This window comes from Oryza brachyantha, chromosome 1 (assembly GCF_000231095.2).
Source record: "Oryza brachyantha chromosome 1, ObraRS2, whole genome shotgun sequence".
NCBI lineage: Eukaryota > Viridiplantae > Streptophyta > Magnoliopsida > Poales > Poaceae > Oryza > Oryza brachyantha.
In genome coordinates this window covers 33,243,956-33,270,518 of record NC_023163.2, presented here as the reverse complement: position 1 = coordinate 33,270,518, position 26,563 = coordinate 33,243,956, and the positions used below count along the sequence as shown (strand labels likewise).

General features: G+C 41.8%; 5 protein-coding genes across 5 annotated transcripts; 1 reads left to right on the top strand and 4 right to left on the bottom strand.

The window, feature by feature from the left end:
• The first annotated feature begins 5,733 nt into the window (after window positions 1-5,733).
• On the top strand, window positions 5,734-7,833 carry LOC102705121 (zinc transporter 1). Its single transcript, XM_006645333.3, has 2 exons — window positions 5,734-6,414; window positions 7,188-7,833. The coding sequence occupies exons 1-2, from the start codon at window positions 5,772-5,774 to the stop codon at window positions 7,577-7,579; spliced, it is 1,035 nt and encodes a 344-aa protein (XP_006645396.1). The 5' UTR covers window positions 5,734-5,771; the 3' UTR covers window positions 7,580-7,833.
• A 1,231-nt stretch (window positions 7,834-9,064) lies between these two features.
• On the bottom strand, window positions 9,065-10,205 carry LOC107305079. Its single transcript, XM_015841574.2, has 3 exons — window positions 9,971-10,205; window positions 9,753-9,884; window positions 9,065-9,207 (listed from the first exon to the last, which is right to left on the bottom strand). The coding sequence occupies exons 1-3, from the start codon at window positions 10,193-10,195 to the stop codon at window positions 9,202-9,204; spliced, it is 363 nt and encodes a 120-aa protein (XP_015697060.2). The 5' UTR covers window positions 10,196-10,205; the 3' UTR covers window positions 9,065-9,201.
• Window positions 10,206-10,715: 510 nt separating this feature from the next.
• Window positions 10,716-11,910, bottom strand: LOC102702718 (E3 ubiquitin-protein ligase RDUF2). The gene is given in 3 exon segments (XM_040530036.1): window positions 10,716-11,105; window positions 11,108-11,775; window positions 11,777-11,910. Coding segments are annotated over 3 exon segments (864 nt in total). The 3' UTR covers window positions 10,716-11,043.
• Window positions 11,911-14,355: 2,445 nt separating this feature from the next.
• LOC121053279 (putative F-box protein At2g02030) lies at window positions 14,356-15,621 on the bottom strand. The gene has a single exon (XM_040520002.1). The coding sequence runs from the start codon at window positions 15,613-15,615 to the stop codon at window positions 14,356-14,358; it is 1,260 nt and encodes a 419-aa protein (XP_040375936.1). The 5' UTR covers window positions 15,616-15,621.
• Window positions 15,622-18,075: 2,454 nt separating this feature from the next.
• LOC107303957 lies at window positions 18,076-20,698 on the bottom strand. The gene is made up of 3 exons (XM_015835671.2): window positions 20,115-20,698; window positions 19,121-19,466; window positions 18,076-18,622 (listed from the first exon to the last, which is right to left on the bottom strand). The coding sequence occupies exons 1-3, from the start codon at window positions 20,542-20,544 to the stop codon at window positions 18,253-18,255; spliced, it is 1,146 nt and encodes a 381-aa protein (XP_015691157.2). The 5' UTR covers window positions 20,545-20,698; the 3' UTR covers window positions 18,076-18,252.
• Window positions 20,699-26,563: the final 5,865 nt, after the last annotated feature.

Genomic DNA, 26,563 nt, shown 5'->3' with positions numbered 1-26,563 from the left:
CTGCCCACGTTAATTGGTTCATGGATCTGCCTGCCTGCACCCTCGTCTCGTCTCCTCTCCTCTGGAGTATGTACATGATCAATTATATTAATTTAAATAAGTATGTATAAAAAAGTCAACGGCGTAAAAAACGAAGGTAGTATGTGTATGGACTACGGAGTATACATGTGCAGAAAAGATGGAAAGGTAAGGCAGAGACCAGATCTGCGAGTGAGTTGGAGGCGTCAACAGTGCTGCTGGATTAGCTAGCTACTAATACTAATACTACCTTTTTAGCACTCCACACCAGGGCAAGGGCAGGGTTCCACTGCACGCAGGTCGTGCAAACACAGAGAGAGACAGAGACAGAGACCCAGGACAGCGGCCCGGCTTGGCCTGTCACTAGTAGCGCCACTACTGCTACGACAGCTAGCTCATGCCTCATGCTGCTGTACTAGTACTCCCCTCCATCTCCAAAAACTTTATTTTTAACCAAAGTTACATATACCTTTATAAATTTACAAACACTATAATGATCTTTATTTTTCTCAAACCTCATGACACTTATCTCGTACTACCTCCGTCTCATCTTCATTTTTCGATTTCTATATCCAAAACCTGACCATCCGTCTTATTTAAAAAATTTATACAAAACCTTAAAAAAAATTAGTCATGTATAAAGTAGCATTCATGTTTTATCATCTAGTAACAATAAAAATATTAATCATAAAAAATCAAATAATACGAAGAGTCAAACATTTAAAACTAAAAAATAAAATTATTTTGGGACGGAGAAAGTATTATACTAATTTTTAATATGGCAATTGCTCATAAAATATAGTTTTTTATTAGATAAACAAGATGAACTAAAAATAAAGTCTTTTTAGTACAAAGAGAGTAACAACCCCTCCTCCATCCTTCGAACACACACCCAATTTACCCTAATGCATGTGGCATACAATCCATCCATCCATCCATATATGGGTACTGAACATTACTCCCTCTCCTTTATGCCGAAAGATACTGTACCTTTACAATCATTCTTTCATTTATTAATGTATATTTTATATAAATAAATCTAGACAATGTTATAAAAATACATTATGATAGCAGTTAACACATATGATCGATATAGTTGTGTATAAAAGACAATTGTCTTTTGATTAACCAAAAATCAAAAGAAAATTGTACCTGTAAAAAAGAGAAAACATTGTATATATCAAAATAAAGTTACACTTTGTCATCAAATAGAGATCTGATTACAGTATATAAGAACCTAGAAAAGACCAAGTTATTCGTGAGATAGTAGCAACTTAACAAGAAGAACACAAGGATTTTTACGAAGGTCCAGGTTCCCTGATGATGACCTAATAGCCCTGTCATGTCGGTCCTGATCAATTTCGTCTTTATATCAATCTCACATAAATATAACACACAATGAGGAAATTCTTGTATACCCTACAACTATATCGGTATGGTGGCACGAGCATAGTTGTTGGTAGCTTGACATCACCGGGATCCTCCAATATCGACTCGATATGATTGCTTTTTGTGGTTTCTAATTGTTCATCATGGTCTACTAGCCTCTTAAGGCTTATTGGATTTTTAAAGCTTATTTGATTGCCCTCCTCTTCGAGGGGTCCTGTATCTGTACCCATGCCAATCTTGGTAGGAGATGAGTAGACTCCGAGAAATCCTTAGGCAATACAGCCGAATATGCTTACCATACCCAGATTTGACTACTAAATCCTTTCTTACCGGATACATATTCCTTACTCTACTGTATCATTTTCTATTTGCTTCAGAGATAGGATTTGGTACGGAAACACTCTTTCTAAGGTAATTACACTTCTATGAGGTATCCCCGTAACCGTAAGTCAATAACATTGTCATACTTCTAAATAAACTTTAGGGATCTGTTAGACTTTAGGTGTTTATAAATTTATATATTTGAATATTGCCAAAATGTGCGATTAGTTTATATTACTGAGAGAATGATTAAAAAATCACCGTATTTTTAACTGCACATATTGATAAAGTTATATATTTGAACATTGCTAAAACGTCCTACTAGTAGGAGTAGGAGTAGGGGTAGAAGTAGTTTAGAAAAAAGAGGGGAGGGAAATGGCCGGGCCTGTGGTTGTGCTCGGCTGAGGTGGGGTGGGTCCTTTTGTTTCAGTTGAATTTAATTTGTGTCGGCCCAACCCACCACTGGGCCAAATGCTCTAGTACTAGTACGTCCGTGAGATGGGCCCCTCCCTGCACATTGGCGGACAGGTCAGATCGTCCTTTTGCTGACGTGGACGCTGCTTCATCTCCTATACTTTGCCAGTGGTAGGCATCTTGAGTCTGCCCAACATCCAACTTCTGGTTTCGGATTTTTTGTTAACTAGCGTACTGTGCTTGTGTTTGTGTTGCACCGATATTTTATTACTTCCTCCGTTTTTTTATGTACGATACCGTTAATTTTTAAAATTACGTTTGACCATTCGTCTTATTCAAAATTTATATCCAAATATATAAAATTATAATGCATACTTAAAGTTCCTATAATAATAAATCATATTATAACAAAATAATTAATAATTATATAATTTTTTTAAATAAGACGAATGGACAAATGTGGACCTAAAAGTCAACGGCGTCATATAAAAAAATATAGAGGGAGTATAAAATATGTCTTATTTATATATGTCTTTAGTTATTAAATTACAACTAATAAAAATAGTTTGATATATATGTCTTAGTTATTTTTTCTTTTAAAAATATGAGGAAGTTAGTGCTGGGTAGGTGATAGATTTACCCCCAAGCATCTCCCCTGTCACTTATCTTAACCCATGTACCAGGCCGAACAATCTTGTAGGAAGATTGATTGGTCTTTGCAAACCTAAAACAACTTAGGTTTGTTTCAAAATGTAATTATTTTTTTATGTTTTTCAAAATACATTTAGAGCCGTACCAGTGCATTTAGAAAAAGTAATAGAAAATCCTCATACTTTGGAGTAGAGGATTAGCTAGGAACCAATAACCAAATGCTACGATTGAACATTTCAGTTTCAATCTATTTCTTTTATCTTGGTATTTTTATTATTTTTTTGCTTTGCTATGCTTGCTTAGTTGCTAGCTACCTCCTTTCTGGTACAACTCACAGCTTGGAAATTTGATTTCTTCTCTAAGATAATTTAATATCCAAATAGAAAATTGGATATATATTTTTAATTCAATACAAACTGTGGCCTAACGGAAGCATACATATATACATGCATCTTCCAATCAAAATCAAAATTAATTGTAAGCAAACTAGCTATACCCAGTTATTCCCAATGCAATGCTGACCATCAATCCAACCCGGCAAATTATTGAGAATTCATGGATGCACCTCCCTGTATAGAACTCGCCCATAATTTTATTTTTTTTAAAAAAAGGAGTAAAATTATGGATACTGTATGTACCGGAGTACGCATTGTATCAGCTGCTTGCTGCATATATCATTGCAAGCCAGATGATATATAGAAGCCATGTGTCCCTATATAGTCCCTAGATACAACCTTGAACTGTTGGTTATGCACCAGAATTAACCTATATTTATCATTATCCTCGTGGTGCAGATTAATCAAGAGGAGCTGTCAATTGTACTCCATTAGGGAAATTAAAGCCATGTTGCCGCATGCAGCTGCCGACTAATTCATACCATACATGCTGATGTGTTGGGCTTTGGCATGACGACACTCTACGTACGAGTTTAGGAGGTTTTTTTAATCATTTTTTTAAAAAAAAATTTTGAGATTCCATATTTTTCAGTGTAAAAGTCTTGTATCTTGAGGTATATTATACCTTAAGGTACGAGAATTTTACATTATACTTTTATCTCAAGATAGTTTTTAAGAATGTTTAAAAAAATCCACAAGTTTATGCGCGGGCAGCAGCACCTTGGGCTGAAAAATGTTGAGTTTGTGGATTCGTTCATGGCTTTTCATCTATTTACTGTGTTTTAAGCTAATTGGCAATACTATATCATGTTTCAAAGTGTTCAGCGGCATATGATGCGTGGGTATGCTTCTTTTATGTAACAAAGAGAGAGCCCCGTCGTCGCTTCTCCGTGTATGTGTATGTGTGTATACACGTACACGCAAAATAAAATATTTATATGAATTTTTTAACTAAACTAATATCAAAATATGAACTATTAGGAAACATATTTGGCTAAGGTGCAAAAAAACCATAGATAAAAGATTAACGGCTATTAAATTAAAAATCTACTATGTAAATATGAGACGATAAGCTCCTACATAAAAACATTTTTTAAAAATAAACTATTTGTTAGTTCAAATAAACATGCGAGTAAAAGACAAAGAATAATCAATAATGAATAGATAAGCAGCAGAGATTTAAAAAAAAGGTCATCCCTAGTCTAAACCTCCAATATTGGTGGGCGAGCATATAGTACCAATTAACCGATTAAGCTAGTATAGTATAGCTATGATCATACCATCTGCATCTGCGTTGCCTCTCGAAATAAGTTTATTTTTCAGTTTTGTTTGAATTTTTTTTTATTATTATATTTTTATTGTAACTAGAGGATAAAACATGAATAATATTTTATACGTTACTATTTATTTAAAAAAATTATATATTTTTTTAAATAAGATAAATAGTGATATTTTAAATATATAAATCGAAAAATAAGTTTATATAGACAGAGGTCGAAAAATAAGGTTACATGACAGAGGTTGAGAGAGTCAGAGAGGGACGTACAGCTCCCAAGTTGTAGTACAAGTTGAGGCTCGCAAAGTCAGCACTTGTACTGCACACAAATGCTTGCGAGTTGCGACGGCCCGACGAAGACAGCCTGTGTTAACAATTCATTCTTTTGTTTAGTGTTCTTACTTGTAAAAATATTCTGCCTTGCCAATTTAGAATTCATCTTCCTCTAACACACGTCACTGAATTAATTAATTAATTAATGCTCCCTTCACTTTCGTTAAAATTAATTAGGGGTTAAGACAAATTGATCAGTTTTTCAAACTTGAAACATTAACAATTATATATACTCCCGTCGCTTCTAAATACTTAAGTCGGTAATGATTTATACTTTGACAACTTTGATGACGGATAAGTTTAACTGATTATAGTATACTGGACAAAAGCTTAATTCATATGTTTTATAATGCATCACACTTTAATAATATGGTATCTTAATTTGTAAGTGCTTATATATTTTTTCTAAAAAAAGATAAATAATCAAAGTTTGTGAATACTGCCTAGAACCAATATTCATGAACAAAGGGAGGATTAAAATAAAGTTGATGACATTATGATAGTAATTGTTTATGATAAATCATATATTATTTTTCTGAAAAACCTAAACATCTAAGAAATAACCGATAGACAACGTTTAAAAAGATTAACAAAATTTTACCATAAATGTCAAATTTGTATTGCTGCAGTCATTCGAGCATTTGCCTTACAAGATTTGATTAAACTTCTAAAATTCATATTAACAATTTTGTGTCAAAATAAGTTTATAAAATATAATAAGTTTGTGATAAAATGATAATATTTTTTGAGTAGAATCGATGTGTATTATTTGTTTCATATTAAATTAAATATTTAAGAAATTATCAGGGTTTTATAAATTTGATCAAATCTTATCCCAGACGAGACGTACTTTTGACTTGAGTGAGTAAAATTAATTAAAATCTCGAATTAACAAGGTGTATATATATAGTGCTGAATCCTCCTAGCTAGTGGCCCAGAAGAAATCGATCGTGACGGCGACGTCGGCGACGACCATGGCCAGGATGAGGGCTTCTTCCTCGCTCGCGCTCGCCATGCTCCTCCTCCTCCTCGCTGCGCTGTCGTTCCAGGCCTGCAGCGCCCATGGCGGCATCAACGACGGCCACGGGCAGGTGGACTCCCCCCCGGCGGCCGACGCGGCGTCGTCGTCGTCCAGCCTGCGGTCCAAGGGGCTGATCGCCGTGAAGGTGTGGTGCCTGTTCATCCTGCTGGTGTTCACCTTCCTCGGCGGCGTGTCGCCCTACTTCTACCGGTGGAACGAGGGCTTCCTCCTCCTCGGCACCCAGTTCGCCGCCGGCGTCTTCCTCGGCGTCGCGCTCATGCACTTCCTCGCCGACTCCACCGCCACGTTCGGGGGGCTCACCACCAAGACGTACCCCTTCTCGTTCATGCTCACCTGCGTCGGCTTCCTCATCACCATGCTCGCCGATCTCGTCATCGCCGCCGTGGCGCGGAGGAGCGGCAACAACAACCAGGTGAGTGAGCAGCAGGAGGCCGCCGCCGAGGGGGGACACCAGAAGGAGGAGGCGGCGCACCCGGCGATGCTGGTGAGGTCGTCGTCGTTCGAGGACGCCGTGCTGCTCATCGTGGCGCTCTGCTTCCACTCCGTCTTTGAAGGGATCGCCATAGGGGTCTCAGGTCACTACTCCAGCTACTACTCTACGTGTACTACAACTAACTGCAACGATTAGGTACTAACAACATGTAGTACAATTGCTAATGCTCGTACAACTCCTGGTTAATTTGATGTCCGAATTAATCGACCCAACTAATGTAGCATTAGGATATTGTTTTTGAAATTAAGTCCCCATTACACCAGATAGATGCCAAATAATTAAGCAAAGTTATCTAAACAATTGGCAACATTGATACGGTATAATTTGCCGTGCACATCCACATAAGATGATCACTGATGTCCATAATTTTCATGGAAGGTTGATGTACAGGACATTTTTGTTTTTTTCTAAGACAATGGAATTCATTCCAGTACTATTTACTTCAAAAACGATGCTACAACCAATTAGTATTACAGTTTCTTATTGTGTCTGCATGTGATAACTATGTATCTACCTAAAAAACAAACAAAAACAAAACTGTAATGTATCACGGCTGTTAGTAATAGATGGTTGCACTAGCTAGTAAAACCGTACATGTGCTAACTTCAACAAATTAGCTAGTTTCTTGATAATCTTGTGTGATCACTGGCGGATCCACCGCCCAATTGACACTAGCTAATTGGATCAATTAGCTTCTTGCGTTTATATCAAATGAAATGGAACTTTTGTTTTCGCATATATATATATATATAGCAAATTAGCACTAATTAATTTGAGTTAGACTTTCATATATACGGTCTCAGAGGAAATCAACAAAATTATCGATCGTTTGAATGAATTGGTGGTGTGATGCAGCGACGAAGAGCGAGGCATGGAGGAACCTGTGGACGATCGGGCTGCACAAGATCTTCGCGGCGGTGGCGATGGGCATCGCGCTGCTGCGGATGATCCCCAAGCGCCCCTTCCTCATGACCGTCGTCTACTCGCTGGCGTTCGCCGTGTCCAGCCCCGTCGGCGTCGGCATCGGCATCGCCATCGACGCCACGGCGCAGGGCCGGGCGGCGGACTGGACCTACGCCATCTCCATGGGCCTCGCCACCGGCGTCTTCATCTACGTCGCCATCAACCACCTCATCGCCAAGGGCTACCGCACCCACCGCCCCACCGCCGCCGACAAACCCTCCTTCAAGTTCCTCGCCGTCCTCCTCGGCGTCGCCGTCATGGCCGTCGTCATGATCTGGGACTGATCTCTTGCTCCATCAATCTTTGGCTTGTTTAATTATATAACTGTGTACAAATGTACGTTTGATTTCTACTATGCCTTAAATTACTGTGCTGTACTGTACGTGATGATTTACATGGACAAAACATTCTGTGCCATTTAGGTTTGATCGATGTATAATCAAACCTTGAATAAACTTGGTTTGTTTCTTTTTTAGAAAAAAGAAAACTATATACCCTGTGAATTTAAAACGTTATTAAGAGTTTGGGGAGATGAACTTACGGCCTAAACAGTGTCCCGGCCCATATCACTAGATAGCCTGCAGCGAGACTGCATTACCTTCTAATAAATTTTCTGCACATGTTGTTTCATACTGGAGCATATCTTCAATGCTGAATATTTTGAAGATAACTAGATTCGTGCCCATGCGTTGCCACGGGCAGCAAAAATGATATAACACATAAAGAGTAACATATAACTTCACAAAAGACAATAATTTAATATTAATTTATGTTAAAACAAAACAATCAGGTATGTCATATATTTAGACCCGTGATGCGATTAAGATAATGCTTTATAGGTGTCGGAAGCATCTTTCGATATATTTTTGCTTCGTGTGTCAACACTTCAATGACGAAATTCCGCCGTATTGATATTAGATCTTGAACACGCATGAGGTCTGTATACGTTAGTATATTACGCATGATTGATACAATCGAATCCTGAATATTTTGCTATATGAACATGTATAGTTTAAAAACTTATTACAGAAAAGGAGCAAAATGAAAACTGAAAAAGGACTCAATTGAAGTAGTAAATTACATCCAAGATGAAGTATATCGTTTGGCCAAATGAAGCAGGCTGAATTCACCTTTACCAGTTCAATTATTATCTCAATATCATAATATGAACTCTGAAATGAACTGAGGTAGCCTTATGTATGACCTAGAAAAGGATTCTTAGCATTATGTATGACCTAGAAAAGGATTCTTAGCAGTGACATCATCAATTTTATTATTTTGCATTCCCTATAACTGGGCAAATTATTTGCACAGGTATTAAAAAAATGGATTTGAATCCTAGTTCTTTAAAATGGATTTGACCTTATTGAACACCTCAAAAAGATAATTGATTGTCTCACACAATAAAATTTTTCGTAGGCAATAAGGTGGAGTTGGGGGTTAATGTATTCTATTGAGAATGAATATTATTCTCAAGAAAAAAACAGGAAGAAGGCTTATTTGGTTAATGGTAGGTACAAAAGCCATATGTACCTGCTATGTGATTCTTAGCTGCATCAACATCCTAGAAAAGGATAAAAGAAAACACACCAACATTTGGTTTAACTGATTGATTATCCTAATTTTTGAAGCAACAGTAGTACCTTTTGTCGGGTAACAGTAGTATCTTTGATGTGCAATTTGATCAAAATCTGATTATCTGAAACCGTGTTATTGAAACGTGAAAACATCAGTCGTTAATCTCTGTTCTCTGAAAAAAAAAACTTGAACCTTTGCAAAATAACAGAAATAACATAGTTGAACTAATATATGCTGAAACTAATATTTAGAGGAAAACCACTACACAACAACATGACATTGTCAGCTCACTGTCTCCTCAGAATGCCGGCCTCTAGAAAACATCAGTTTACATCTGTAATAAACGTTACCAATTCAGAAAAAGATTTACCATTGTTATCAGTTGGGTGTTGAGGATTTCAGTTGGAATATCAGATTTGTGCCAAAGAAAGAACAATCAACGAAATAAAAAACCAGGAAACATAGGAAATTTCAACGACAGAATGATGAACAAGTTATAATAAATTTCATCCCATATAACAAATACTTTGAAGAACAGCAAGGCTGAGTATATGGAAATGGACGCAGGAAAGATGGACATGTACATGCTTCTGAGTAAAGCATAATAGAAAAAAAAAATGCAATACGCTGTACATACATGAAACAATCAGACTTCAATCATGCTAGAAACTTCTGTCATTTTCATTTGTTCCTTCACCACACTTCTGTATGTGGCATTATTTTTCTAGTCTCTCCTCTCAATCATGTGATTGCAATTAGTAATTGTGCATTAATATGTCAGAATTGGTTATCAATTCAGAAACAATTCCCAGACTTCTATTCATCGATCTTCATTTCAACCAAGCAGCAAACACTGAAACAGGTGCAACAGGGCAATACCTTGCTCAGTATGTCGTCCAAGCCGCCATCTTCCTCGGCTATCTCTGACGGCGCCGGCGCCGCTGCCGCGGTCTCGAGGCAGTTAGAGACCGCCACAACCTCCCCACTCTTCTCCTCCGCCGGCAGATCAAGCTTGTGACACCCAAATTTATCGAATGAATGCAGATAGCACACCGCTGTGTAGAAATTGAGACCTAGCATACAAGAGGTGGGCATACACGAGGGGAAGGTCCATCAGATTGCATACAAGAGGTGGACGGAGGAAGGGGAGGGGAGCGACGACAACGGCCAGGGTGACGCTGCTGGGGGCCGTGTTCTGCGCCTGCGTCGTGGCCGGCAATATCTCGCTCCGCTACCTCCCCGTGTCGTTCAACCAGGCCATCGGCGCTAGCACACCCTTCTTCACCGCCGTCGGAGCAGCCGCCCTTCTTCAACCAGGCCATGGCGACGAAAATGCGGAAAGGACGAGGACGACGTCGTGGGCGGGCGCGACGCGACTCGCCTATGCGTGTTTTTTTTAGAGTAGAGATAGAGATACCATTTCGTAATCGCAATGAGAAGGAAACCGCCTCAACACGCACGCATGCAAGCACCGCCTATGCACCTACTAGAAAAGAACCCAGTCACCAGCAGCACTATGAAATTGCAGTTCCCGTGCTCAACAACCAGACCAGCTGAGCTCAATGCCAGGAATTAATTAGACAACCTGACAGTGCCCAAATTATTGGAGCTAAGTGCTAGCAACAATCGAGCCACATGAGACAGCAGTTATTATATGGACCATTTCTGAAGCACGCATTTCTTGGTAAAGATAGGAACAGAGCATCAAAAGCAAGTCAAAGTCATTAGACATTTCCCTATTCCTAGTGGAGAGTAGAAAATAGGAATGAAAAGATAATAGTTATCCAATTCAAGAAATGACGAAACTTGAAACTGAAGTACAAAATTTCTGAAATGGTTCTATGTTCACTATTCATTTCTTGGCTGTAAGTTAATACTAGAACACAGACATTGAAATGACTAGAGTTCAAAGCGCTCAATCAAACAACCAAATCACTTACTCACATCTTGAATAGGGAAACCAAAGAATGATATTTGATATTTCAATGGTAACGTTTCCTAATGAATTATCTGCTATTATGTACAAATAAGCAGAAATTTGTCTATCTCTACAAACAATCCCATCCTTCTTGTTGTCTGCAGATACAACAGCATCAAACCGGTGCAGCTGATCACCAATGCATGAATTATAGCAGTGTTCCATCCACAGAGGCACAGATCATGCAAATCATCATATTGCAATCGCATCGGCGTGTGCGTCTTCCGATCTCCAGCTCGTCCTCAGGCTGCGGTGAACACGGAGGAGGAGGAGGAGGAATAGTCCGTTGCATCGCCATGCCTGAAGCATGAAAACATGTTGCGAAATAAGCGTGTGATGGAGCTCCCTGGACGCGACGAGTGGCTCCCTCTTGATGACCACGAGATCCTCCTCGGCGAGTCGCTGCCGCCGTTGAATCCGCCATCCATCTCGGTGAAGACGACCGGGAGCTCCATCTCACCGGGTCTTGTCTCGCCAGTCAACCTCCCCACGGCGAAGCCCCCACCGGGAAGCCTCCAGATGGTGAGCCCCACGGTGGCGGCGTCGTTATGGCTTTCGGTGTCCGTGGGCATCTGGTGGCGGCAGACGGGGCATGAGCTGCGGAGCGCGAGCCACGGGAGGATGCAGGCGTGGTGGTAGATGTGGCCGCAGGGCATCTCCCTGGCCTCGGTGGAGAGGTCGAAGGGGTCCTTGCAGACGGCGCAGTGGGAATCGGTGGCGACGTGGCAGGCGGCGATGACGACGGTGGGCATGGAGTCGACGGCGGCCTTGGAGGCAGGGGGGTTTGGAGAAGGGCGGAGTAGGGCGGCGTCGATGTGGGCGAGGAGGCGGTCGAAGGCGGCGGGCATGAGGAAGTCGGCGGCGGCGTGGTGGTGGAGGGTGGTGGCAGCGGAGGTGGAGCGGCGGAGCAGGATGAGGGGTGGGCGGCGCGTCCATCTCGTGGAGGAAGGCGGCGTTGCAGTCGGGGCAGAGGGCCGCGTGTGGTTGGGGGTGGACGAAGCGGTCGCAGCTGTAGCACCACCACCAGTAAGAGTAAGAGGAGGAGGAGGAGGAGTCCATGGATGGATGGACCAGTGAATGCAAGTCGCTCTGGGGAGGGGAGACAAGAAGCGCGTCAATGCGGCACACGCTTCTTTCTTTCTTTCTTTTTTTTTCTTTCTCTGCTCACTCGCTAGTTTTTAGCACACACAGGTGTAGGTATACCCTGTGTTTATATGTCATTTAAATAGTCATAAAAATATAAAAAATTTTGACAAGATAGATTAATATGAGTTATATCACTTTATAAATATGTAAGTTTAAATTCAACTTTTACAAGTTATAGCAAAAAAAACAAACAAAACTGAAACTAAGTATACACATATTTATAATTGTTTTTGTTATTTTTTCTATAACTTGTAGAAGTTAAATTTAAACTTGCATATTGGTGGAGTGATATAACTCATATTAAACTATCTTATCAAATTTTTTTATATTTTTTTATAACTATTTAGATAACATACAAGCAACGGGTGTAACACATGTGTATGCTAGAAAACTGTTTCCCCTCACTCGCCTATTCTGCCACTTTCATTTTATTCATTTATTGTAAAACGAGTGTACTTTATAGACGCGACGAGCACGCGGCTTGTTACTGTTCCTACCTCTTTTCCTTCCGCTCTTCCTCCTTTGTTCCTTCGCTCCTTCCAATCCTCTCGAACATGAAAACTTTAATTTTGTTGAAGAATTCAATTTTTATAGGGAAAAAATATTAAATGGCCCTTCCAATAAATGAATGCATCTTCCAAACTTTTTATAAATGCCTCGACACATAAGAATCTTTGAAGGATTTTCAAAGCATATGTGAGAGAGCTTCTTCCAGCTACAGATTTTAGGAAAAACTGCAAGCTGTCCAAACGGTTCATAGATCTTGAGAATATATAGTTACATAAAGAGACTGAGCTATAATTTTTTCAAACATAAAGCTCAATTAATTAAATTTATATAATGTTATCTTTACTTCTAGCTTTTGAAGTTTTAAAATGGAATTTTAATGCATATTTAGGACCAGGAGTAGGACTACATCCCTACTCCTGATTACAGATTATGAAAAATGAACTAAGATATCAGAAGCTGAAAAAATTAGGTTTTTATAGCTTTTATAGATTCTCATAAAGTGACTACCAATGAACTACTTCTCAGAATCTAAAACTCTTCCAAACATGCCCTCAACATGAGTTTATACCCTCTTGGAAAATATCTTAAGTCTCTATTACTCTCTTCTAGTTTCTGTATTTTTTCTATTCTCGATATGAACGGTTATTCTTGTAGTTTTCATGTGTTTTTCAATCCCATCCATAGAATATAAGTTAATAGGACACTTAAATTCTGCAATTTTCATAATCTACCTATGCTTTGAGAAAGGACGGCTGCTGCTGCTGGAGGTGCGGAGGAAGGAGGGTTGAGAAAGGAGGGTTCAACGTGTCATATATAAAAATAAAATAAAATATATCTCATCATATAAAAATAAATTATGTTTCATACTAAAAAGATAAATATGAATGTTCTCTGTTTTCTATCCATATGTCAACATCTTAATCTTATCTTAACTTATAAATTATGTTTCCGTCGTCCGGTTTTGGCCTAACTGAATCGCACAATACATTGAATTAACGAGACTTGCGTTAAAACGACAGGATAGTCCGTAGCCCAATGGTCTCGGGTTCGGTCACCTCTAAAAGCATTCTTACTTTGCGTTTTCTGCAACGACGAGACCTGTGGTCGTGGGTTCTACAGTTATTTTCTCATGTTAATCAAAATCCTCCAGACCCTTAATTTTGTTAATCTAGATCCCCTCTGGACCCCGTAACTTACAGAAATTTTTTAAAAAATTATGATTATTTTTATTATTATTAGATGATAAAACATGAATATTACTTTATGTTTGATTATTTTTTTAACTTTTTTAAATAAGATGAACGGTTAAACGTTGAACACCAAAATCCACAAATACAGTCATATTAGGACAAATGTAATAGTAAATTTCGGTCTACCGTTCAAAAATTGGACGCTATATGAGTACAATTAACATTTCACCTGAATAGGAAGTAAAATTCACGTAAAATTTGGATTTCAATCCACCGTTCGAGAATTGCATGGTATATTTATTTTTAAAACTTATTTTTAAAATTTATTTAAAATTAGCATAACACGGTGCAACGCACGAGCACTTTTTCTAGTCTAGTCATAACAGGAGAAAACAATATCAACGTACATGAGAGAATTATTGTAAGATACAAATTTTATATATATATATATATGAATAACACATTATGGATGTTTTTTAGAATAGTGTATGATGTAAATAGATAATATGTTTTTGATATCATATAAATTACGATATAAATGATAAAATTCGGAGAAGCTATTGACAATGCTATAGTTTGGCGGGGCTGGAATAGATCATTATTGTACTGTCGTAAAAGTAAACCTAGTATAAATAAATAAATAATATTGATATGGTATTTACGGTATTTGAACGAGGCTCTGAACGTAGGGAACAGTATTGAGGTAAAAGTGGCCAGGGTAGGTGTCGTCGTCGTCGACCAAACTTGCAATGGCTGCTGTGTTGTCGGTCGGCTTCCGCTGCCACCTCAATCTATGCACGCAAGCCACATCCCGGAGGCGCGGGCACGTCGTCCCGACCCCGAGGAGGCCATCGTAGTAGCTCATGTACCCGAGCACGTCGACGAACAGCACCCCGTCCCCGTGGTCGGACGCCGCAGCGGATATCGGCCGGGTCAGACACCCCACACGGACGCTGTAGCGCAGCTGCCACTCCCACTCGCCCTCGCCGCCGCCGCCGCCGCGGGACATCCACCACATCTCGACCTTACAGTTATGGCGTGGCCCTGATGGCCGTGCGACGCACAGCTCCCCGCGCACCTCCACCAGGCTGCACTCCTCGTACTTATTGTCCATCTCCATGGGAGGCGGCCCGGGCGTCAGGGTGAACGTCTCGTCCTCCAGGTTGAACCGGAGGAAGCTGCCAGCACTACAAGTCACCCACAGCAGTGACCCCTCGACCTCGAAGAAGGTCGCCGTGCGCTGCGTCAGAACAGGGTGCGTCGGCTGCGCCGCCGTCTCCCGCCACTCGCGATTGTCACCCTGCAGGGTGAACACCTCCATCCCGGTTGTGAGGACGTTGGCTCCTGTGGCGACCGCGTACACCTCGCGGTAGAAGAAGCGGGCGACTTTGTACGCGCCGGAGACGGGGTCGCGGCCGAGGCCGAACGACTGGTGGCTCCCCAGCCGGCGCGGCCACATGGTGGAGCTCGGCCGGTCCGCGCCCGGGCTCCACGGTAGCACCGCAATCTGCGCCGTGGCAGGGTTGAAGACGCGCACCTGCTTGTCGTCGGTCGGCACAAGCACAAGCCCGTCGCAGTGCGCCAGGGGGTGCGGGTTGTTCACGGGGAGCACGTCGCCCGCCGCCGCGTGCAGCAGGGTCGCCGTGCCCTTCAGGTTCTGGCCCTCCTGCAGCCGGAAGAAGCCGACTGATGTCGCCATCTGGCGAGCGATGAGAAAGGACGGCCGCTGATGCTGGAGGTGCGCGCGGAGGAAGGAGGGGTCGTCGGAGATGGTGGCGCGCCAGGCCCTGCAGACGGACCTGAACCGCAGCAGCGACTTCACGGGCAGCCTCGCCATGATCTCCCGCACCAGCTCCTCGGGCATTAATGGCATGCGCGTCCATCGCTTCCTCTCCCTCATGGAAGCTCTTCTCTGCATGTTTAGTTTAACCCTTGCTTCTACTTAGATATGATACTCCTAGATCCTCGGTTCGATCGTGCATATATATAAGAGATTTGGTAATTACTTGTCCGAACCCGACACGAAGCTGGCCAGTTTTCAACGGATATAATCTATCTATCTATCTATTATTCTATTATAATATAAAGACAGCCCGAAAAGAAGGCTCCACGTTCGCTGTGCGGGCTAGAAATTATGACGTTAATCGATTAACATCTGTTTGCAGCGGTACGAGACAAGGACACTTATTAATAGATACATGTTATTTCAATACCTACGTTAATTCTCACGTTAATTGGAGAAAAAGATAATTATTTTAACCATCGGATCATAATATATTAAAAAATATATTATCCAGGATTTTCTAACGGCTTTGTGCTTTCCGTGAGAGACGACGTGTCCGTCGACAACGAGACGTCCGTGGTGACTCCGGGTTTCTCTATAATTACCGGCTAGTTTTCGAAGGTGTTCATAGGGAGGGTTTGCGTGTGTTCTTAGAAAAGAGCGTGTGCGTTATGAGTATCTGCGTTGTACTGTCTTTAAAAAATAATAATATATTAAAAAATTAACGGTTCAGATTTACACGCACTTACACGCGGGCATGCACAACAGATAACATGCATATACAACAGATAGCAATACAATACTTAAAGTCCGAGTCACGATTTACGCGGCCGACTCTGACTCTGATGCACGCGGCCGATTCGCAACTCCCCGACTCGACGAGAGCGTGTTTAGTAAGCTGGGCCTTCATGCCTTCTAGCAATTTTGGTTGACCAACGAATAGGATTTGAAAGGGATTCACATTAAGGTTACGTTTGATTTAGGTGACTAATTCATTAGTCTCTCTATTTTAGTTTTCTTTAGTCTCTAAAAACTCAAACAGAAACGACTAAAAGGGACTAAAATTGTATTCTATTAATCCCTTTCATACGTACTTATTGGGACGGATTAGAACTTCCTTTCACACCAACCCCTTAACAAAAATTTCTATAATGCATTTTTAGTCCCTCTAACCAAACAGCAGTGACTAAATATTTTAGTCCAGAAACTAATTTTGAGTCCTATGACAAAAAAACCAAACACCACCTAGGATAAAAAAAAAGGGCATAAATGGCTTCGTCGATTTGAGTGGTTAAAAGGGGAAAATATTCTCCTTGAGGGGATGTCCCTGGTTATATATATAAAGTAATAGGAAAGCGAGTCTCCACGTTCTCTCGCGGACTAGAAAGTCTGAGATTAATCGAAAAAAATAAGAGAAAAAAAATGACCAATCCGACATCAAACAGATCCCGCATGTAAAGTTAATCGGTGCGCTACAGCTGGATTAGTTGTTGATTATGATTTATATCTTAAGAGTCGGAGATACTATACAAATATGATTCGGTTTTCAAGATAGAATATTACTATCGAACTTTTCCTTTTTCGGATTAACGAGAAGTCATGGAAATTCAGTTCAGTGGCAAATAACACTGTCAATTATTTGGAGATAAAAAAGAAAAGATATGCTACGTTTAGAAATACAATTTCAGAATTAAAAAAGAAAAAATAATAAAAAGAGTCCATGCGTAAATACGGTTTAGAAAAAAATCAAAACATATATTAAAATTTTTAAAATGATTGATATTGAGGGTAGAGTCCAACTACGTTCGGCATGAGTAATATAAGGGTTAGTTATCCGAGGCAGAAAACACAGTAATAGATTAGTACAACCTCCGTTTTAATGTAAGATGTTTGACTTTTTTGGTTGTAACGTTTGATAATTCGTCTTATTCAAAAATTTAGTACAAATATAAAAAGTGACAAATCATGCTTAAAGTTTTTTTTATAATAAAGTAAGTCACAAGCAAAATAAAAGATATTTCTATAATTTTTTAAATAAGACAAATGATCAAACATTACAAGTTAAAAAGTCAAACATCTTATATTATGAAACGAAAGGAGTACATGATTAATTAATTAATAATTATAAAAAAGTGTAAATTAGATTAATATGATTTTTAAAGCAACTTTTGTAAAGATTTTTTTTCAAAAAATACACTATTTAACAGTTCAGGAAGCGTGTGCACGGTAAACGAGGGAATTTGGGGTTAGTAGTTGGTCTGCCGATCGCAGTCGGATATCTATAAATACAAACTTAGGTTAAAAATATAAAAAATTAAGAGAAAGGGTCAATTTATAAATGCAATTTAAAAGAATCTAAAATTTGAATTATAAAGTAAAATTCACAGGCAAATGTGGTTCCATGTAAAAATATAATTTAGAAAAATTTAAATTCGAATTAAACAATTAAAAAGTAATTATTATCTAAATAAGAGACCATGTATAGATACAATTTATAACGATGCTAGCCGCGTAATATACACAGGCCACCGTACTAGTTCATATCCTATTCGGTTAGCGGCAGAACCCATAACATATATCTGGTATGTCGCACACAGCAAGATAAAAAAACAAAGGCACCAGGAACTATATATACAGGCAAAGAGATGTCATGTATTCTCGAGTCCGAAGCCAAACTAACAAACAACAAACAGCAGCCACGGCTATCTACCCATATACGGAGTACTCGTCATCAAAATAGACCGAGATCTCTGACAGCCTAGCTATATACTCCTATTCATCATCAAAATAGGCTGAGATTTGTGACAAGAATGGAAGAGGTACCATCCTAATGGCGTGAGGAACATCTTGTATGCTCTCTTCGTCCGAGTCCTCAAGATATGCCAAAGTGACATCGTACATGTCTGGTCTGTAACTACCTTGATAGATCTTTACGTGGTGGAAGTTAGGCCACTCCCGAAGCTGGGCCGCAAAGGTCTCAAAGCCATGGTGATAGAACATCAATAGCATCACTGGATCAGCTGGTACGTTGTGGATCTCAATGAACTGAACCATCCATGGTCCACCAATGTAATATCCACGGGGAATTCTTTTCCCTTGGAGTACGGTCGGACCTGTACTTGAGATCAGCTCCTCAACTAACCTGCAGAAAATGTTCAAACGATATAATTAATCGATTGGCTACTATTTAGATCATGTTACACTACTGCATGGATATATATACATAGGATAACATTCATAAGTATTTACTTTGTTCCAATAAGTTTATTTTTTTAGTTTTTGATAACTCTTTTTTTATTTAATCTTTTTTTTATTTATATATTTTTTGTTATTAGTTGATAAAACATAAATACTCTCTCCATTTTCACAATGTGACTTTCTAGCCTTGTCTAGATTTATATGAATGCTAATGAATCTAGAGATATATATAAATTATATACATTCATCAATTGATGAATTTTAGTCAAGTCTAGAAAATCTTACAATATGAAATGGAGGCAGTAGTACTTTAGGCATGATTATTTTTTAAAGTGTTTCTATATTTTTTAAATAAGACGCGTGATCAAACGTTGGAAAAAGAACCAAAAAATAAAGATTTTTTTGATGAAGGTAGCAGTACTCTTTAGGCATTCATACGTACCCATATGCTCTGAAGATGTTGCCGAACACTGGCACCGGCACACGAATGATAGCATCTTTCAGAGGAAGAATAGTCATTCTCATAGGCTGCAGAGCAAAGCGCCTGAAGGAGACAGCAGATATTGCCTGATCTGAAGAAGAAGAATGGTTGTCTTTATTTCCGATTATGACTAGCTCATTAAATTTATGTTTTGTCCAGACCCTCATGACTATTTGCACAGCAGTAGCACGAACATTGCCAACAACAAGGAACTCAGCTTGAATCAGCAGGTCTGTTTGACTCAGGTGCATCATATGAACTTGGCATCCACTAAGTGTCAACAGTCCAGAGTATCGAGGGTAAAAATCTGTAACATGACACGGAGAAAGCAGCTTATGAATCAAATAAAACAAAAATCCAAAGTCCTAAACGGCCAATAAATAGCCTAAGAACGGACGTATATATTACAAACGTATGACCTCCATTCCAAATAAATCATTTCTTTAGTTTTTTTAGATAATTGTCTTACTTTAAAAAATTATAATTAATATATTGATTGTTATTAGATGATAAAATATGAATAATATTTTATGTGTGACTATTTAATTTTGTTATAAAATGTTCAAACAAGACAGATTGTCAAACGCTCGACACATAAATCAATAAATGAATTTTTTAGACGGAACAGTATATATCACAGAGACACCGATTTTACTTCAACTATATATAAAATAGTAAACACAGAACTACCGACCAATTAGCAATCGATCGTAGTACGGGGGCAAATTAACTAATCAGCACCAAGTAAATTAATGCTGTTGCCGATGTAGGCGTAATTAATAGAAGCATGCATGCAGCTACCAGTAACGACATTATAGTGCTAACGATTGCACGGACCAAGAAAAGGAACTAATAGAATCGATTGAAGCGCACAAACAAAATCAATCAGGATGGACATGTATGATATGATGCAGTACGTACTGATTACTGAGGAAACAACTCAATCGATTAATACCTGATGCTAGGCTTGGAGGAAAAATCCACGGGAGAAAGTCTGAAGATGATGTGCATCTATCGGGCGTGAGCTCCACAACTCTTTTGGCCGCGACATCAAGACGGATGAGATGGCCATGCTGGATGAAAAATACATTGTCGGGTACCAATGGATGAGCAAAAGCAATCGCTTCTGGTACTGATTGCGGCAGACCAGTGTCAAGGTAACTCCTGTGAGACCACACCTCCGAGAATACGGTGGTTGACTGCCTGGTCCAGCGCGCAAAGAGGTTATCATCACCGCAGTACGTCCAAACAGAAACTGCAGCCTTCTCCTCGCTGCTTACGTTCACCATCTCGATGAATCGAAGTTTTCCGGCGCTCACGCCGACGTACCGGTACCTGTGGACGTCCTCATTTACTCCGTCTCCTGGTAGAGTCTCGAACGACATTATTGGATATGTATCTCTAAGATTACCACAGGTGATAAATCCTAGAGTAAGATTGATCCACCATATCCTGTCCCGAAAGCACGCAACCTGATCGCATCTCCATTTCCGGCCGCTATAGCCGAAGGGGAAGGGCACGACCGTCTGGCACCATGCCGTCTCGACGCCAGGCAGGACGTGTAGGCGGAATAGCCTCACCTTATTGCCCTCGGGCTGAAGATGCGCAACGAGATAGAGGCCATCTGAGTAATGCGTCAGCCCGATACCCCCGATGTCGTTGATGGGGCGGACGAACGGCTCGCGTGTCGGGAGGCGAGCAATGGTGGCGGTGGGGTAGCAGGGGTGCTTCGCGAGCAGATGGAGCTCTACTCCGCCTGCCGAGGATGAGGAAATGAGAAGGCCGCCGGAGTCGTTGGAGGCAACGATACAAGGCTTGCCGTTGATGAACATATCTGCGGCGATAGTCAAATATGTTGCTGCCGGAGGAGCCTTTAAGTCGAAGGTGAGGTACCGCGGCGGGTCGCCGTCGTTGCTCCGGCGAGGGACGCGAGCGAGCAGCGCCCACGACGGGAGACTCGCCATCACGCCACGGTTCTACGGCTAGGGCCAGGTGGTGGATCGGAGCAAGTGGAATTGGGAGGGTGGCTTGCGGAGGAAGAATTAATAGAAGATGATCGCATCGCCTCGCCTCGAGCAGCGTATGCGATCGATGCGTATATATATTCCGCTCGCCCGCCGGCTTTAACCTTTGTACGAAGTGAAAAATTGATTTCACTTTTCACCACAGGAATCTTCTGGAACGTACGTCTCCCCTCCCCTCCCCTTCTGGTTACATTACTACGTACTATACTGCTCTGTTTCTTTCTGTTACGCTACGCCAGCTGGGCAGCAAATCGTGTAGTTTTACTGTACTACTTAAAAGCAGTAATCCTCGGAGAAAGATTCGCTACAAATGGCGTGCCTAATCCCCAAACTATATATCAACTGAGACGGCGATGCGCGGGGAGCCGTGGCGGCGCCAGCAGCCGGACGCCGATCGAAGCGCGATCGAGCTGGCATGGACCTCTCCATGGGCTCCGCGCCGCCCACGCCCACGATCGAGGGCTCCATGGGCGCCGATGTGTTCCTGATCAACTGGAGGACGACCTCCAGGCCGGCCGACGCTAATTAACATGCATCAACCCTCGCCTCCCGCCGCCGCTGCCTTTCCAATGGAGGATCGGCGGTCCGCGCAGCGCCTTCGCTCCGGCTTAGGTGGTGGGAGGAACGAGGAAGCCTATAGGTGGTGGCGGCGGCGCTGGCCGGTCTCCAGAATAGCTTTTCTCCGCTATCTTTCAGGTGCTGATTCTGCAGATAATCCTATTCAGTGGTTTAATTATGCTTACTTCTGGTAATCTGGTCTCAATCTTGCATGCCACCGCTCGTAGTTGTTGACTAGCTATAGATGTTGTCATGTTGAGTCTAAGCATCAGGACATGACTTAGCTAATTAGATGAGTTCGTTTGACTCATGTTCATGTCTAAATTTTTGCTATCAGGGTATGCATGCTTCTCTTGCTGCTTTTATTATTACTGAGTTACATTGGTTTACCGATACTGATAACTGAATAGTTTGTCCTCTTCATATTTTCATGATAAAACCACAAGTTCTAGGTGATATTTGTTGGAGTCGTCTCTCTTCATATGTTTATCTGTGGTCGTGCGCGATGTTTGTGTTTTGCGCGATGAATTGTAAAACCGGTCCCCCTGAACCTTTAGAGCAAGTTACCCAAATTATGTTTCTGGTGTTTTAGCAAGTTTCTAAACAATATAGCAAAGAAAAAATTGTTTTATCTCCAACAGTTAGGGAAATTCCACTTGCCAAAAACAAATTTAGTCATAAAAAAAAGTTGACGTGAGACGAGAGCGCATCCTGCTTTCCAGAGCAGCGTCGTCTCCGTCCACGCGCCATCCGCGTTCTCCCGCGACACAACTCCAGCGCCACCCGTGCCGCCGTCCTGCGCCCTCCGCGCCGTCGTCTCCAAGGTGAAATGTGGAATGGAACACCATTTCAACGTGGAAAGCAGAAACTTATTGATTCCTAGGAAAAAATTATGCATTTCAACCAAAATGGAGAGATTACACTATGAACAGAACAACACGGCGACATTGAATTCATCTCGACCAAAGCCAGATGACACAAAAGGAGGAACTAAAGAGTTAAAAGAGAGAGAAGAAGATTAAAGACTAGCTTAACGATGAATGTTCATGAGCGGCAGCAGCGAGCGAGCGAAATGTAGGCGCGGCACAAATACGGGAAGGCAGAACGGCGGCGAGCGATGGTCAGTTGAAGCAGCGGCCGCGCCAGGCGGAGACGAAGAGGGCGCGGTCTTGCCCGCAGAGGAAGAAGTTGCCTTTGTCCTCTCGGACCTTGAAGCCGTCGCAGCTGAGCCCCTGCGCCACGTGCCGCGCCTGCAGCGGCGCGTAGGAGCTAAGCGGCACGCGGCCGAAGCCGGCGCCCTCAGCGAGGCCGTGCCCACCGCTCTAGCCGCTCGTGTCGCTCCCACCGCTCGGCGCCGTCGCACGCCATGATGTTCTTGATCTCCTCCCCGAGCAGCCACCGCTCGACGCGGGCGCGCTCCACCGACCCGCGCGCTGCGCCCACCTCGAGGCAGTTCAAGAGCGCGGAGTAGTAGTTGAGCGCCTCCAGGAACCGCTCCGTCAGCCCCGCCGCGTTGTGGTTCGCCTCCTGCTCCGTCACCACCATCACCTTCGGCGACAACCTGCACAGAGCGCCCAGGAACGTGTCCGCGCGGGACGTCGACGGGGACAGACCGGGCTTCGCCTATCCTTTGCGGGGGGTGGGGGGACGGCGGGCGGCGGCGGCGGCCGCCGAGGGGGCGCCGGGCGGCAGCAGCGCGAGCCCTGGGCTGACGGGAGATGATGGCGACATGTTGATGCCCTTGCGTCGGCACAACCGCACAAAGAAAATGCTGAAAATTCCATGCAGAGGCGCGAGCGTCGTACTCTCCTGATGTAAGTGAAAAGTCGACTCCTCTGTATACGTGCAAAAACAGGAGGATATAGCAAATTGCTAAAATTTAGCAACCTGAATAGTACATTATTGGAGATTTTTTTTACAATTTAAAAAAAACAGAAAAAACTAGAGATGACAAGTTAGAACAGAGAACTGTTAAAGTTGAAGCAGTCTATGACCTTTGTCTAAAAATATACTATTTATTAGGCTTTGGCACTACGGAAATGCTTTTCTACTATGGTGTTTACAGAATTATTGATTTATTGGTCCTAAGACTTCGTACTACCTGTCTCGAAATTACCTGTCTCGAAATAAGTTCATTTGTCAGTTTTTAAACACAATGTTTTGATTATTCGTCTTATTTGATTTTTTACGATTAATATTTTTATGTCACTTGAAGATAAAACATTAATAATACTTTATGCGTGACTATTTTTTAAAAGTTTTTTGAAAATTTTACAAATAAAACAAATGGTCAAACTTTAGAAAAAAAAAATAAAGTTATTATAGGATGAATGTAGTAAGTTGTTGACAAATGTATTATTTGCAGCTAAAATTATGGGTGACAACTACAACGGTACAGACTTGTTGGATACACCGTGAGACTCGGCCCATTAACGGGGAAACAGTTTTCTAACACCCGTTATTTGCATGTCATTTAAATAGTTATAAAAAATTATGAAAACATTTAACAAAATAGTTTAATATGAGTTATATCACTCCACCAATATAAAAGTTTAAATTCAACTTCTACAAGTTGTAGCAAAAATAACAAAAATAATTATGAATATGCATATACTTAGTTTTAGTTTTATTTGTTTTTTTCCTATATAACTTGTAAATGTTGAATTTAAAGTTGCATGTCTGTGCTAAAAACGGTTCCCCCATTAATGGTCTGCACCCGGACAACAAAGCACCATGCTTGCCAGAAAACCAGAATAAATCATCACACTTATATGCGTCAATTATAGGATCATCACTTTCAAGAAGTGGATCTCCAGATCTTGAGCTTGTGAGGAGAGTTCGTACTTTCTAGTCCTTGCCTCCCCACAATTGGTGTGAAACTTGGTGCTACAGATAAAAAGAACAATTAATCGTGGCTCATCTTTTCTTTCAATCCTAGTTCCCCTAGGAATTGTTGCCGTTGCAGCTTACTGAGATGATCCTCTGATGGATAGGGCTAATCTGGGAAGTTCTTACATAGTTACATGGATCTATTTGGCCTTCTTACATAGTTACATGTATCTTAGGCCCTGTTTCTTTTAGCTTAAGATTATTATAATCTAGATTATTGAGTCAGATTATTATAAGCTAGATTGTTATAATCTGAAGCAGAATAAGCTGTGAATTATTTCTTTCCTAGATTATTATAGCCTAGATTATTAGGTTTGCAAGTCTAAAGAGGAAGTGTGGTGGCATGGTGGGTAATTTTTCTTCCAATAAGCTAGAAAAAGCTCACCTAAATAAGCTTATCAGATTATAATAAGCTCAACTCCAAATTATAATAAGTTACTTTAATAAGTTATTTATTTATTTTTTTATCTCTAATAATATATGTTGCTACTACCGGGAGGTACTGGTAACGGCGATACAGGAGTAAATCCATCCGTTCATCGTATAGGGGCACGATTGCGAAGATCTCAGCAAACTAATCCTCCTCCGCTGCTTCCCTCCCTGCGCTCGCCGCCAAAATTTCTCCCCCACGCGTCGCCGACGCAGCCTCTCCATCCGAGTGCAGCCCCGCCTGTGCGACGGGAGAAAATCTCCCGGCCCAGGCCCGCCTCTGCTGTGCGCTCGGCTCGCATCAACGCCTCCGCCATCCTTCGCCATTCGCGTATGAGCGAGTAGAGCGCGAAGGTGCCGTCGTCGCTGTCGTCGTTGGCGCGCAGCCCGATGTACATGTAGTTGATGATGGTGAAGAGGAGGAAGTTGTAGACGATGAGGGACAGCACGCCCAGCAGGTCGTCGGTGTGCCGGATGCCGCCGCAGTTGAAGGTGCTCGAGTACACGTACAGCGGCAACATGCCGAGGTCCGCCTCGCCGGAGTAGTAGCTCGGGTTCCGGCTCATCATCGCCATCGCCACACCCTGCTGCTGCTGTTGCGCCATCGATCAATCGGATGCAACATACGTAACGTTTACGTGCTCTGCTCCTTGCTCTCTCCTCTGCTCTGCTCTTTATAAGCAAGGAGGCCAAACTCTCTGCTCTCCGCCTGTAAACACACATCTTACTCCACTTGATCTGCTCCGCCTCGCCACTGCGAACACCACCACCATCAAAACGCTTCCGCCGGCCGGGAACCGTCTCACACGGAGCCACCGCCGCCTCACTTCCGCCGGCCGGGACCACCGCGACCGCCGCCACCTCCCCGCCCGCTGCTATGGATCAGATCAAAGGGGATCCAGCCGCTAGCCCGCCGCGCAACACATGCTACCTACGCGAAAAGTCGAAAATACCCTTCCACCATTCAATGGGTTCAGGTATACCAACATGGGTAAATTTGTATCTAAAGGTACTGCCTAATTTTTCGCCATCCGATCGAGCTGTATGGACGGCCCAGATTTGGTATCTGCTGTATCGGAACAATTCTCTTATAATAATTTTAAGCTGAAAAAAATAGGGCCTTAGTTCATTGCTTCAGCCTCAGAAATAATATGGATACTACAGAAATCTCGGGGCTACGCTGGTGACTCTTTAACAGGTCCTGTTCTTACCTCGTCACCAGGTGGACCTGGTAATCCACTTAGGCATGGGAATCGCAGCATGCGCTATCCATCTGATGGTTCCTTTGGATCCTGGAATTCAGATCTGGGTGGTAAGATGGAGGCCAATTTAGTTCTATCACTTCTGGAACAATTTAAGAGCAACACAAGCAAATCGTATGAGCTCTCTGAAATTGCGGGTCATGGTATTGAGTTCAGGTACTCCTTCTCGATGGTTTAATATGTTTCTGTACATTCTACTAAATGTTCGAGGAAATTTGGTCGAATGGGAAAATTGAAATTTA